This window comes from Mastomys coucha, unplaced genomic scaffold (genome assembly GCF_008632895.1).
Source record: "Mastomys coucha isolate ucsf_1 unplaced genomic scaffold, UCSF_Mcou_1 pScaffold14, whole genome shotgun sequence".
Classification (NCBI taxonomy): Eukaryota; Metazoa; Chordata; class Mammalia; order Rodentia; family Muridae; genus Mastomys; species Mastomys coucha.
Window position 1 is genome coordinate 91198910 of NW_022196896.1, and position 14545 is coordinate 91213454.

Here is a 14545-nt window from a genome sequence, read left to right on the forward strand (position 1 = left end):
AGCATAATACTGATAAGTTAAAGGTTGGTTGGACTCAGGGTTTAAAGATGTCCTTCCTGAAAGTCTTCTGTCCTTGGGAGGACCTAGAGTGATTTCCTTCACTGCTTCTGCTCTATCATGGGGAACTTCGGTTTGCTGGGTTTCTAGTTCTAGGGATTATGTATACTCTGCCAATGAAAGACACATGTGAGAGGAAAGGCAGGAAAGAAAGGAAGAAAGGAAGGGGAAAGGAGAGGCAGAGTGACAAGAGGCTATTTTTTCTGCCTCTGTTATTCCCATTGGTGTCTGTGGCAGTCTCCATGGCCTGAACTCCTGAAAACGCAGCCCCCTCACCATGGCCCAGACCCCTGACCAAAGAAGCTCTCGAGGGGTTCTGTTTCGATCCAGACAACCCTCCCTCCCCATCAACACTATAGTTCTAAACCTGTTAACTCACACATTCTGCCGGCCATCTTTGGATCACCTGAGATACGGTGGAACTGGAAATGTCCTCTTCAGGCACACGAGAGTTTGGTCTTCAGTTTGTGAGGCTGCGTTGAAGGCTCCGGAGCCTTTAGGGGGTGGAGCCTAGTTGACAGACAGCAGGTCACTAGGGGTGGGTCTTTGAAGGTTGTTACTACTCCTGGTTCCGCTCAGTGGTTAGTGCTCTCTCGTTCGCAGTGTGAACACTACCGACCGGGTTCCCGTCTCCACAGACAGAACCCATTCACCACAACTTCTCTGTCTTAAAGGAGTGAAATACTCCCTGACACTGTGAGCCCAGATCAGCCTCCCCACCCCTTAAGTTTGATTTCAACCAGGTGTTTAGTGACTGCGATGTGAATATGCTCCCAGCAATGGATTTCGTGTCCCAGCAATTCAGTCACCTTTGTAATATGTCTCTTGCAAAAATTTTCCTCTGGTTGAAAGACCATGACTGCTTCCATTTATCCTGACTTCATGTACTTGAGTTTTATTTTTCTTCTAAAATATGCTTTCTCTTTTATGCCCATGAGATTATTTTGTTCCAACACACATTTCTTCCTTTTCTCTCAACTCTGGGGGAAACAGCACTGGCCTGTGCTCAGGATGGCTGCAAGCTGGGGTTCTGTTACATAAGGACCGGATTACAGTAGCTTCTTAGCTAATAGTAAGTGTTCAACAAATGTCTGTTCAAGTAATGATCTTATTTAATCATTACAAGGCCGACTGAAGACATCTGGAAAGTTCTGCATTGTATGAATGAAAAGCACAGGACATCCACAGTTGCTTTAAACAAAGGGTCCTTTCACATACCATGATTTTGTTTTGTTTTGTTTTGTTTTTGTTTTTGTTTTTGTTTTTTCGAGAGAGGGATTCTCTGTACAGCCCTGGCTGTCCTGGGACTCACTGTGTAGACCAGGCTGGCCTCAACTCAGAAATCTATCCGCCTCTGCCTCCCAAGTGCTGGGATTAAAGGTGTGCACCACCACTGCCCGGCATTCCGTGTTTTCTAAAATAGTGTGTGCAAAGCCTCTGGGCGTGAACAACCTTCTCTGTGTGTGCTCTTTGCTCAAGCATCAGCTTCCCAGCAGAGCAAGGGGCTGGTGTTCTCTTCACTTCTAAAGCACTGTACGCTTACACTGCTGTTAAACCGCAATCAGCGTGTGCTAGAATTATTCTGCTTACTGCTATTTTGCCCTCCCCAACATCCCACACAGAAGACTCTGAAGAAACGGCAAATATGCTCTTCGACAAGAATGTCTTAGGCTCCTATGCTCGTCCTCTTTAGCATGTATTTCTCTAGGATAAGCTTAAGCCATTGTGCCTTTTAAAATAGTTGTTGACCCATGAATTAAATATTTAAATAACTCCAAGGAGTTCAGAGAGGAACTTGGCAGAGTTCCCCACTGGTACAAATATGAGGTTAAGTTTCCCACCTTGGGAGAAGTTGCAGGAGTCAGCACAGCTGGATGCAATGGATGAGCTGCACCCTGGGAAAACCACCTTCACTGTCACGGTATTTTCCCTGTCAGGTGTGTGGGAAGAGAACTGATTTTAAAGAGAAAATCAATTACATCTATTTTTTATTTTCAACCTGCTCTGAATTATAAATGGTTAGCTAATCTCTAGTTCTGAAAGAAAGGATTGAATGTAAGGTTTGGTTAAAGGTTATTTGAGTGAAGTAAGTATGTAGGCCTTTGTTTACTTACAGCTAATAGCAACTTCCAATGAAAACACTCATTGTACTTCCAGGGGTGTATGAGTCATCGCGTGTGACCATGAAGAAAAGGCCGAAGAAATGGCAGCTGGGAAATGGAACTAGGATGTCACTCTTCCAAGCTCTAACAGAACAATATGCAGCCTTTGTTTGGGGCCCCGTGCTGCTTTGTTGGTTTATGGCTTGGGATTGGACAACAGAGACCACTATCACGGGATGGGGGCGGGCCAGGGTGAGGCAGAGGTTCGTGCTGTATTCGCAAAGCTTGACAGCATCTTTCTTCTGGAGACTACAGATAATGTCAGAAGGTCTGTTTACTGGCTTAACCTTTCTGGGTTGCAACACTGTCTCTTTTCCTTGCTCTGAGGCTGGGGAGTCAGGAAGATGTAACAGAATCCTGTTGCCAGCCCCAGCTCACTGCACTCTCTCTCTTTGATTTCCTGACCTGGCTCACAGCATTATAAATAAGCCTTTTGTTGAAAATAGCATCAATTCATCTGTTTCATCTTTCACAATGGTGACTTCAAAATGAGGGAGGAAGTGTTTTGGACTCATGTATATCTTGCTCATAAAGGTAATTTGATGTTGCCAGGCAAGTGTGGCACATGCCTTAAAACCCAGCACTCAGGAGGTAAAGACAGGTGGATCTCTATGAGTTTAAGGCCTGCCTGGTCTATAGAGCAAGTTTTAGGACAGCCAGGACTACACAGAGAAATCCTGTCTCAAAAAACCAAGGGGGAAAAAAAAGAAAGAAAAAGAAGAGGGAGGGAGGGAGGGAGGGAGGGAGGGAGGGAGGGAGAGAGAGAGAGAGAGAGAGAGGATAATTTGATGTTCAATTATGAAAGGCCATAGTAGAAAATCTGAGTATGCTCATGTCTATAGTTCCAGCACTTGAAAGGTGGAGGAAGGAAAATCAGAAGTTCAAGACCACCCGTAGCAGGACAGTGAGCTCAAGGTCAGTCCGAGGTACACAAGGCCTTGTCTCAAGCTAAAATAGCAATAAAAATACAGTGAACAAAGTCTTTCCTTGGAAGCTTCCAAGGCACACGCACATCCTCAAGGTTCATAAATGCAGACAGAATAATAAAATTGCTGCCACGTTCACCAAGTGCTGGTCTGGACCAGACACTGTTCCAAGCACGTTGTATATATTAAGTGTTATTGTTCTGTCTACTTAACAGAGGGTAGGGGAATGAAAACACAATTTAAACACCTTGTGAAAGTTCATACGGTGAGTGGAAAATTCACACAACAGGCAGGCTGGTTCCTGAAGTCTAGACTCTTAACTTTTACACTATCGTAGGTTTTCAAGTCCCCTTAGTTTGGTGGATGCCAGCCGCTAGTCTCTGAGCTTTCCAAGAATATCTTCCACTTGCTGTCTTTGTATCTCACCAGCCCACGTGAGGCCAGTTCCTGCCTGCACTTCTGCTGAGAAGCACTTTGTTGAGAGCCATGAGGGACAATGTCAATACAATTCAATTGGAATCTTTTAGAGTGAGGTCAATATTCTTCTCTTGCCTGAAATCCCTTTGTGGAGGCACACTAGTGAATCTGACAAACTTGGTAGAAGGCAGTTGGCTCTAAATTTCCTATGACAGATGCCTAACAGGGCAAGAAGAACATGTTCATTCAGTTGATTCAATGTATGTCTAAGGACTGCCGTGGCTCAAACTGAAGGAATCTGTTGCATTGAGTAGCCCATGTAGCTAGAAAGAAGACTCAACTCTTTAAGTGGAGTCCCTGACTTTTGTGTTTCTTCCCACATGGATCTTCTGTCTAGGCTGTGGATTTGTAACTTGCTAATGTGATGTTACTCCTTTACTTAAACCGGAGGCAGTAGTTCTTTGCTGTATTCAGAACAGAAGTATGTGTATGCATCTGCTTCGCGTGATGCTTCCAGCTCGTTTCAATTTCTCCTAATTCTTGCCTTAAACCCTATGTTCCTGGGGTAGCTTGAATAGGTTTGTCTTGTCCATAGACTCATGAGTTTGAAGGTTAGGACCATACAAAGTAACAATATTAGGAAGTATGGCTTTGTTGGAGTAGGTGTGGTCTTGGAGGAAGTGTGTCACTGTCGGGGCTGACTTCGAGGTCTCCTATGCTCAAGCTACACCCAGTGTGGAACACAGTTCCTTTCTGCTGGCTGTGGACCAAGATGTAGAACTCGCAGGTCCTTCTCCAGCACCATGTCTGTCTGGATGCTGCCATGCTTCCCACCATGATGATAATGGACTAAACCTCTGAAACTGTAAGCTAGCCCAAAATAAATGTTTTCCTTTATAATAGTTGCCTTGGTCATGGTGTCTCTTCACAGCAATAAAACCCTAAGACAGTTCCACTGACAACTTGTCTCTTTCTTTTTCTTTTCTTTTTTTTCTTTTTTGAGACAGGGTTTCTCTGTGTAGCCCTGGCTGTCCTGGAACTCACTCTGTAGACCAGGCTGGCCTCGAACTCAGAAATCCACCTGCCTCTGCCTCCCAAGTGCTGGGATTAAAGGCGTGTACCACCACCACCCGGCAACTTGTTTCTTGATGATCCCTGAGCATAACAGGACGATGTACCTCTGCTCCTTGGTTGGGATTTCATAATATCCTTTATCTATGTACCCACCAGCCCATCCACCCATCCATTCACCCATCCATTCACCCATCCATCCATCCATCCATCCATCTATCCATCCATCCATCCAAGCACCATTGAGCATGTTCTCTGGATTCAGCTCTGTTCCAAGTACATGAATAATTCTGTACCCAAACTATACAGAACCCCTAACAGAAATACCAATAGTATGGTCTAATTCACATCTGTAGACCTGATGACATGGGAGACTGCTGATGTGAGTCCTGAAGTCTGAAGGCCAGAGAACCTGGAGGCTTTTTTATGTCTAAGGATAGGAGATGATTCTCCATTTCCACAGGGTGTGTACATGACAGGGAGGAAGGAAGAGAGGGAGAGAGAGAGAAATTTCATCTATCTTACATCAATCTCTCCAGGCACCCTATGGATTTGACAGTGCCTGCCCACACCGGGAAGTGCAATCTTCTGACTCAGCCCACTAATTCAGATGCCAGTCTCTTTGGGTAGCACTGAGAGATCCACTGAGAAGTAAAAACCTTAAGAGTGGAAAAACGTCAATTTCCCAGGAAGCAAACTGGGAAAGCCTTAGAGAAAGCCACTGACAATGGGTTTTTAATCAATGATGATCCTGAACTAGGGAGGATAGCTCCAAAGTTGAGTCAGTTCCAGGGACACATGCTGGACGAGGTAATGAGGCTAGAGCCGAGCTGGTCTCTGAAATTCTTCAAGGTCTCACCAATTATAATGAGATTAACATAGTAAGCAATCAAAATTGTACTAATGCCACTGCTTTGTTCCTACCAATTATATTAGAGGCTAACTAGCCCTTCTAGAAAATTCCCCTAGGCTTGCATAAAAGGGGGCCCGAGTGTTACTGTCCATCAGCAATGTTAAAACAGTGGGTAACCTGGAAATATGGAGTTAGAAAGAAGAGCAGCTGCTAGAGAGAGTTAGGGATAGGATAGAGTGGCCACAGACATACCTACCCACGTGGAAGGGTAAAAATTAGACGGGAGACATGACTGCTTAGCCATCTTGATCTTTAATAATCTCCTTTGTCCCCCCAACAGGTATATTACCTGGGGCAAAAACCACTCCCCCCAATAGGTCAGCACAACAGTCCAATCAGCGACTTCCTTGTTTCTCTGTGGGGGTGGAGCTTTCAAATGTAACTGGAACCAGGTTGGAGGCATGGTGAATAGCAGGAGATGGGCAGAGAGGTGTGGCTATCAGAGGCAGGTCTCAAACCAGGAGGGTTACACCTGAGAACCCCTCGGGTTATTGCCATTTTGATGAATGGTTGACCTCTGCATGCTGGTAGTTTCTGCAAAATAACGCTGTTTACTTTTGCATACTATTTGAGTCTGGGGTCTTCCTTCAGTGACTCTTGGACCCTTACAGTACCCTCACAGAGGTACCCAGACGTGATGCTTTATCAGATCTCTGGTACTTCAAATAATGATGACAGCCTCCCCTTGAACAGGGTCTGATTCTAGAAGTGATGCTAACATGGGAAAGCACAAGTGGGAAGGGAGCAGCCTCCAGAAGACAGCGCCCGGTTATCTCATTGAGCCTGGTGTAGGCTTCAATTTCTCCAAAGACCTACTTTAAAAAGAAAGATTTATTTATTTATTATATATAAGTACACTGCAGATGTCTTCAGACACACCAGAAGAGGGTATCGGGTCTTATTACAGATGGTTGTGAGCTACCATGTGGTTTCTGGGATTTGAACTTGGGACCTCTGGAAGAGCAGTCAGTGCTCTTAACTGCTGAGCCATCTCTCCAGTCCCCAAAGACCTACTTTTAATATGGGTTCCTAAATGCTTTAACTTACCTTTTAGCCCATTGCCCACTAGAGGTTGTGGAAAAGAAAGGTTATTAGGATACAGGGGAAGTAGATCTGATTAGATATTGTTCTTTGGAGCAAATCCAATCTGTGTTGCCAGGAAACCAGCAGTTCAATTCACAGAAGTCAGCAGTGGTAGCAAACATTTCATGAGTACACTAGTAGCCCAGTTCAGTAGTGTCAGGACAACAAACACGAATCAGCCGCGGGGGCATGACCTAGCAGGGACAGCCAGGTCTCAGCCAAATTGGCTGAGTCAAGAGGAACAATTACATCAGAAGACTTTGCCGTGTCTCTCTCTCAATGAAGTGAAGATCAGCTAAGATGTAAAACCAACTATGCATTGCAAAGCTAGCTATCTATGCAAGCCAGCCCCCACCACTGTCTGTTGAGTCCTATTTATACTTCCTTAAACATTATGTGTCCTCCACAAGTCTTGCCTCATGACGTGTCCTGCCTTAGCATGTGAGTCTGTCTTAGCAAAATTCCATGTGGGTCTGTATCAGCTGGTATCATTCTGCCAGTCAGCCCGAGTCTGAGGCATCGGCAAGGAGCCGTTAGAACACCCCAGAAGTTTTTTGGTGCATTTCACTATGAAGTCACCACAAATGGAACTCAGCAGTGCATTGTAAGGTGAACCAATACCTGTGTGTCGTTAGTGAAGAATCCTGCGTCACTCATCCTTTCACGTGCTTGCTTTAGCGAAACATCCTTTCACCTGTATCCACTTCAGAAAAACACTCCTTCATGAGTTTGCCCTAGCAGAGCACCATCTGACACAACTGATCTTCCAAAGAAACCGTAAGTTTCCACTTCAGTCAGCTTTTCATGGAGTTTTAAATCATATAGAACAATAAATTCTCTTCCTGTTTAAGCTTGGTGAGCGGCTTTTGTTGTGGTGGTTAAGAAAACACGGTCTCACTGTGTTGCCCAATCTGACCTGAACTTCTGAGCTCAAACTGTTATTCCTGCTTCATCCACAAGAGAACCTAGAAATGGAGCCAGCCCCTGCTGCATCCTGACTGGTCATTTGAAATGTGAGTCTGGCCTAAGACATTATAACAATGATCTATTTTCTGTGTGTTAACCTGGCCTTTCTTGGTTTGTTAGAAGACAAATGTACCCAGTAGGCAGGGCCAAGCTTTAGGATGGTTGCAACCGTCGTGTTCTACCCAGTGCTTTCTAACCAAAAGCAAATCCAAGACATTTAAAGAATGAGTATGAAACATCCAAACCGTATCTTCAGCGACTGGAGTACTTTTACATTTAGGTTCCTATTTCAAGCACTCAACTTTGTCTTTAGTTTTACCTTTACATTAGATGATTGAAAATGCCATCATGCTGGGTGGTGGCGCACGCCTTTAATCCCAGCACTTGGGAGGCAGAGGCAGGTGGATCTCTGAGTTTGAGGCCAGCCTGGTCTACAGAGTGAGTTCCAGGACAGCCAGGGCTATACAGAGAAACCTTGTCTAAAAAAAAAAAAAAATGCCATCACAATTTCATTCTTGCTCAAAATGTAAACTAAAACACCTTTGAAGTTGAAAATATATTTTCAAGACCAACCATTAGAAAGAAAAAAAAAAAGGCTGGAGAGATGGCTCAGCAAGTAATGAAAGGTCCCTGATGTCAAGACCGAGACCAGATTTTCATCCCTGAGACCCACACAGTACAGGGAGGGAACTGATTCCTGAAGCTTGTACTCATGTGTGCTGTGTCCTGTTCAGGTGTGTACACATACATAAGCACACACAAAAATAATAAATAAAAGTGTAATGAAAAAAAAAAAACCGAGCTGGAGAGGTGGATCAGTAGTTAAAAGCATCTATAGCTGGGAGCCTGAGCTGTTTCTAGTTCCCCATGTTAGGTTCCTCCCAACGGCCTGTGTCTCCAGCTTGAGTGGGATCTGATACCTCCAGCCCTGTGGACACCTGCACTCATGCACACATACCCCTATCCAGACACATAGACATAGACATAATTAAAAATTTTAAAAAAATATATTTTTAAAGATTGATTTGTTATGTACACAGAGTTCTGTCTGCATGTATGTCTGCAGGCCAGAAGAGGGCGCCAGATCTCCTTAGAGATGGTTGTGAGCCACCGTTTGGTTGCTGGGAATTGAACTCAGGACTTCTGGAAGAGCAGCCAGTGCTCTTAACCTCAGAGCCATCTTTCTAGCCCCTAAAAATATGTTTAAAGTGATAAAAATTTTAAAAGAAAGACTTGAACAGACATGCAAGAAAGTAAAAGATTCATTTTAAAAACCAAAATTAGCATACTTCTTAGGGGAAAGAGCTGCTGAATTGGGTGTCCTGTACATCTGTTATGACAAGAATCTCTGGCATAAACAACTCGGGGGAGGGAGGTTCAGTTGAGTCCATGGACTGAGAGGTTTCAGTCTTGTTTGGTGGGAAGAGTAGGTGGAGGAATAGGCTGCCTACCCGGGGTGGGGCAGACAGGAAGCAAAGAGAAAACAGAGATCAACCCAAAACAATAAGCAGCCCTACCCCCATCCCAGAAACTCACCTCCTCCAGGTAGGGCCACCTTTTATAATGTCCCAGATTGTCTCAAATACCACCACCACCTGGTGGTCAACTCTTCCATAGTGAGGCATCTGGGGAACCACTTTATACCCAGATCATGTCCTGTGAGAAGCAAAGTGAGCATTGCCAGGTGTTTGCCAGGTGTAACACATTCACCCACAGCTAGTCAGTCTTAAGGTCACCCAACTTAACTTGTTTCCCTCTAGTGGGAAACCAGTGTTGATGCTTGCCTGTAGTGGGAAGTTTCTAGCGCCACCTACTGGCTCCTCTGTGCTTCCTACAATGGCACTGAGGTTGTCAGACATTCTGATTTATGGGAAGGCTTTGGGCTCTTTAATCTCATGAAGGCATGCTTGCTGTAGACAGAGAGACCCAAAGGCAGCTTAAATCCCGGGGCCTCAGGTATTCATCTCCACTCAGACAAGTCCCCTGAACTGAGAATGGTCACCACTAGGGAAATAAGATTCCATTGTATTTTTGTAAATTTTCTGTTACTCATTAACGTTTTATATACCTCTGATGAAAATCACATCCAATTAAAGACAAGACTACTAGAATACAAAATGTGTTTTATGAAAGTACATATTACTTTATGTAAATTTGCATTTCAGTACATCATCTCCCCTATTACAGGAATGGAAAGCATTTTCTTCTACTTGTCCAAGTCTTTGTCTTCAATATTTTATTATTTTTCTCTGTAAGCAGTGTTAAATTTATTCTTAGGTGTTTTGAATTTTTATCAAAATGAAAGTTTTGAAAACATTCCAACTGTAGGTGTTTTGCCTCAAATTTTGTGTTTGTGCTATATCCAAGTCAGCTACAAAGATGCATTCTAAGATTTTTTCTTTTTACTAAGAACTCTTGAGTACAAGTAAAATGTAAAAATATAAAACAATAGAATCTCACCAGGCAGTGGTGGCACATGCCTTTAATCCCAGCACTTGGGAGGCAGAGGCGGGTGGATTTCTAAGTTCAGGGCCAGCCTGGTCTACAGAGTGAGTTCCAGGATAGCCAGGGCTACACAGAGAAACCTTGTCTCGAAAAACCAAAAAAAAAAAAAAAAAAAAAAAAAAAAAAAAAAAAAAGTAAACTCTCTTGGGTAAAATGATTGAATGCCATTCATAAAGTCTACAAATACTAGGACTGTAAAACTTCAGCAGGGAGTAGGGGATACAACGGAGCATGTTTTGAAAAATTCCAAGTTCCAGATGTCCCTTAAATGGAAGCAAGGGTGTGGATTATTATCTGGCTTTCTGTCTAGAGCGTTTAGGGGAAAGCTGTGCCATGGATACTGATTTAGGGTTTCTCAGTCCATAGGTGGCGTTTAAACCCACACATACATCTGCGGTCACCAGGGGAGGTAATACATTTAAAAGCTAACCCAAGATTCAAGGGCAGGTGAAAGGAATGCCTCCTCTAACTTAGGGAAGAGATTCTTCAGGTATGTGGATGCGATGTGGGGTGAGCAGGGTGGGGAGTGATGTGTCTCCTGAAGGTGGTGACCCTCCACCTTCCTAGCACTGCAACCCTTTGATACAGTTCCTCACAGCGTGGTGATCTCCAACCATAACATTATTTCATTCCTAATTCATTACTGTAGTTTTGCTATAAATCATAATGTAAATATGATAGACTGTATATCTGGTATGTGATCTCAAAGGGGTCGAGACCCACTGGTTGAGAACCCATGCTTTGGGACATGACAAGACCTGCCACAAGAAGGACACTTAGGAGCTTGTGTCAAAAATACCCATGTCCACTGCTGGGGAGATGGCTCCCTGACTGCTCTTCCAGAGGTACCGAGTTCAAGTCCTAGCAACCCCACGATGGCTTACAGCTATCTGTAATGGGATCTGATGTCCTCTTCTGGTGTGTCTGAAGACAACTACAGTGGACTCATATACATAAAATAAATTTTAAAAAAATGTACCCATGTCCTTAACAATCTTTGTTGTGTTGACCACTACTCATGACACTGTCTTGTGCTTTGCAAAAAGTGTGTCTGAAATGGAGGTTTAGAGCCTCAAATCTCGCTGATAAAACTTATCCTCCTAAATTTATTCAGAATGATTGCGCACTTTTGTAAAAGAGACTGCAAAAGGCAAATGGCTTTTGAAAGTGTCCTGCTACATCTATTCGCTGTTTTCAAACAATTTAAGTTTGAAGACTTTGTCTTAAATGTATTATTTACCATTTAAATAGTGCGTCACAAATAATGAATTTGAGATTATTTTGCATTTTATATGTATGTATATACTTGTTACATTTTTAAGATATTTGGAAGAGAGCTGGCAAGATGGCTCAGCTGGGAAAAGAGCTTTGTCACACAAGCCTGATGACCAGACTTCAGTCCCAGGACACACGGCAGAAGGAGAGACCCCTCTGCTGAGTTGTCCTCTGGTTGCCACATGGGCTGTTGCGTTTATGCCCCCCTCCCAATCACATCTGTCATACACAATAATAGTAATCAATAAAAATATTTGAAAGGATAATGCATATCAAATTCAAGTTTATTTCTAAAACTAAGCAAGTTGGATGCAGAGTAAGGACTCAGCAGTTTTTCACCTGCCAGTTAATTTGGTTTTCAGCTTCTCAATCAATTCCTAGCAACATTGGCACCAATCCCTTTATTTACAGAAAGACTTTAGGGTCAACCCTCAACTCTGGCTCTTGGGAGGAAAGTTCTCTTTTGTCTATATGGTAAACCTATCAACATATCCATGTATCTCAAGCAGGGGACTGTCCAAGTCCCCTCTCAACTCTACACACCCAACCACTAATCCTTGCAAGCCGGCTAGTCACTCCCTTCCCTGTCAACATTCAAATTCTGGTTTACTTCAGTGACTCAGATGGAAACAGCCCATACAAATAAAGGACAGCAGTGGTGGTTCCATGCACCTCATAGACCAAAACTTTATTGTCTTCAAAGTATCACCAAAACACCACGCCCACCCCTCTCAATCCACTTCCGTGTGGGTTGATTGTGATGTCGACGTTGACCAGAGGTGATGTTGATCAGCATCCACAGCATCTCCCACATTGCTCCCTGGGTTGGTGTCATGACAAAGACTTCCATGTTAATATTCATCCGAATATGGATAATTGGGGTGAGCAGAAGTACTGAAATGGTAAAGAAATGTATAGTGCAGGCTTGGACTGCAGAACAAATGACTCTCCTGAACATTATCACAATAGAAGGTTTTTTAATTTACTGGCTATCTAACCTGTCTTATTGCCACAAAATGGCTGCATAGTAAATATTTGTTAGTCATAGCAAAATTTCACTTTTATTTCACTTTTGTTCCCCGACTTGGAAGGTAATGGGACTTGGGCAATCAAGCGTGCAAACATATTCTTTTCCATTAACCACGTCACCAGTTTACTGAAGCAGTGTTTATCCTTTGTCACTCCAAACATTCAGTGCAAACAGAATCTGATTACGACTTGTGTACAACGTTTCTACAGATATGATTCAAGTATAGATGGATGTGTCTAGAGACCAGTGCTTCTCAACCTTCCTAAGGTTGAGACTCTTTAATACAGTCCTTCATGTTATGGTGACCCCCCCAACCATAAAATTATTTTGTTGTTACTTCATAACTATAATTTTGCTACTGTAATGAGTCAAAATGTAAATACCTGATATTCAGGATAGGATATCTGATATGCAACCAAGTGAAAGGGTCATTTGACCCTCAAAGGGGGTATGACACACAAGTTAGAACTGGTGAGGTATTGTATATATACATATGTATGTGTGTGTGTATATGTATGTATATATGTATGTATGTATGCATGTATGTATGTATGTACAGTTTAGTGCTGGCAACCCCAAATTTATAATTCATTAAGCTTTAACTCACTGTCCATCACATCAAACACACTATATTTAATTTAGAAATGAAAAGAACAGAATTATGAGATACACTTCCATGTCGAAGAAGCTCATTAGTTTTTAGGTCTCTACACTTGAAAAACAACACAAATATGAAGTGGTAAACAATATTTAAAAATTTTGGACCCTTCTAAATAGGCTACAATAAAACCCACACTGCATATCTACCATACAGTTGTCAAATACAGTGGTTTACATGTTGGTACAAAGTCAGCAATATTAGCTGACATGTAGTCTGTGGAATAATAAATATAGAAGCCCATGTGTGGTGAACCAAGTTAACCATGGTTGCAGGCACCCTATTAATGTAACAGGTCTCTGTGATGAATTTGGGACCAGAGTTCCCAAAAGCTCCCACCTCACACTGACCCAGTACCCAGTATTAAGGCAACTCTTAACAATCACCATCAGAAAATGAACTGAGTGATGTGTTTTCCAAGGTTACTTACATACGAGCAGTAGCATATCGGTAATTTTTGTTCAGCCTATCTATAACTGCCATGTCTTCTGCTGGCAACTGGAACTCAAAAACCTGTCACATTAAGTAGACAGATTTTAGTATGACCACATATTTGCCAATCTGAAAAACACAAGCTAATCACACTGAAAGGTGTGAGGATCAGCTTCCATAAGATAATAGCAAGAAAGGGGATTCAAATTATTAATGGAATGCTTCTCAGCCTTTGGGCTAAGATCAATTAAAACTATTAATGAATTCCAAATGAAAGTTGAATGCAAATATATTACTATGTATAATATATTGAAACCACAACACTACAGGCAAAAATCAGAACTCAAAAGAGGGTGGAGAAGAAACAAATCTGTCATATGCAAAAATCACAGAATGAATTTCATGCAAGATCCAGAGGAATCTAATGACCACTTTTTAAAATATATGAAATAGAAATCATTTTCATGGATACCCTCAGCTGTGTACATCCAACCAATGAGTGATCAGAATGTAAAAAATACCCTTTCTTATGTGATCAGAAATTTCTCAAATGCCAATGATACTTTGTTTAAAAGGATTCAGGAGCTCTCTCAAAAAGAATGACACTGTTTAAATTTGTAATGCTTTAAAGGATCAAAACGGTTTTCACTCATTACTAAGCCATCACAGTGAGTTTTGCCAGCATTGGATGACATTTGTCTCCCCATTGCTTGAGTTTTGCCTGGCCTATATTTACAATGGTCCCTAGGGTGGGACCAATGACAGGGTGGTAGTTTTAAGCCTAGACAGGAAAAGAGTTTCCAAGTTTCCAGTCCTACACTGAGTGTGGAGCACACCTGTAATTCCAGCTCTCAGGAGGGAGAAGACAGTGAGTGTGAGGTTGGCCTGGGTCGTATAGATATACTCCACAGGGGAGAAACTCGGAATAAAAGCATCAATTTATTTATTTCATTTTATTTTAAACTTGTATATTGAAACTGGCTGACTGGACAACTGTTATAGGCAACAGTATTTTCTTTCTTTCTTTCTTTCTTTTTTTTTTTTTTTTTT

General features: G+C 42.5%; 1 protein-coding gene and 1 non-coding gene across 2 annotated transcripts in view; both read right to left on the reverse strand.

The window, feature by feature from the left end:
• Positions 1-1844: 1844 nt before the first annotated feature.
• On the reverse strand, positions 1845-2002 carry LOC116089686. Its single transcript, XR_004118440.1, has one exon. It is a non-coding gene; the product is annotated as a U1 spliceosomal RNA (small nuclear RNA).
• A 10035-nt stretch (positions 2003-12037) lies between these two features.
• Positions 12038-14545, reverse strand: part of LOC116089198 (prostaglandin-E(2) 9-reductase-like) — a 16956-nt gene continuing 14448 nt past the window's right edge. Inside the window, exons 9-10 of the mRNA XM_031368848.1 lie at positions 13494-13576; positions 12038-12269 (exon numbers count right to left, since the gene is read on the reverse strand). Coding sequence (XP_031224708.1) covers positions 12227-12269; positions 13494-13576 — 126 coding nt within the window. The 3' untranslated portion in view covers positions 12038-12226. The remainder of the gene's footprint in view (positions 12270-13493; positions 13577-14545) is intronic.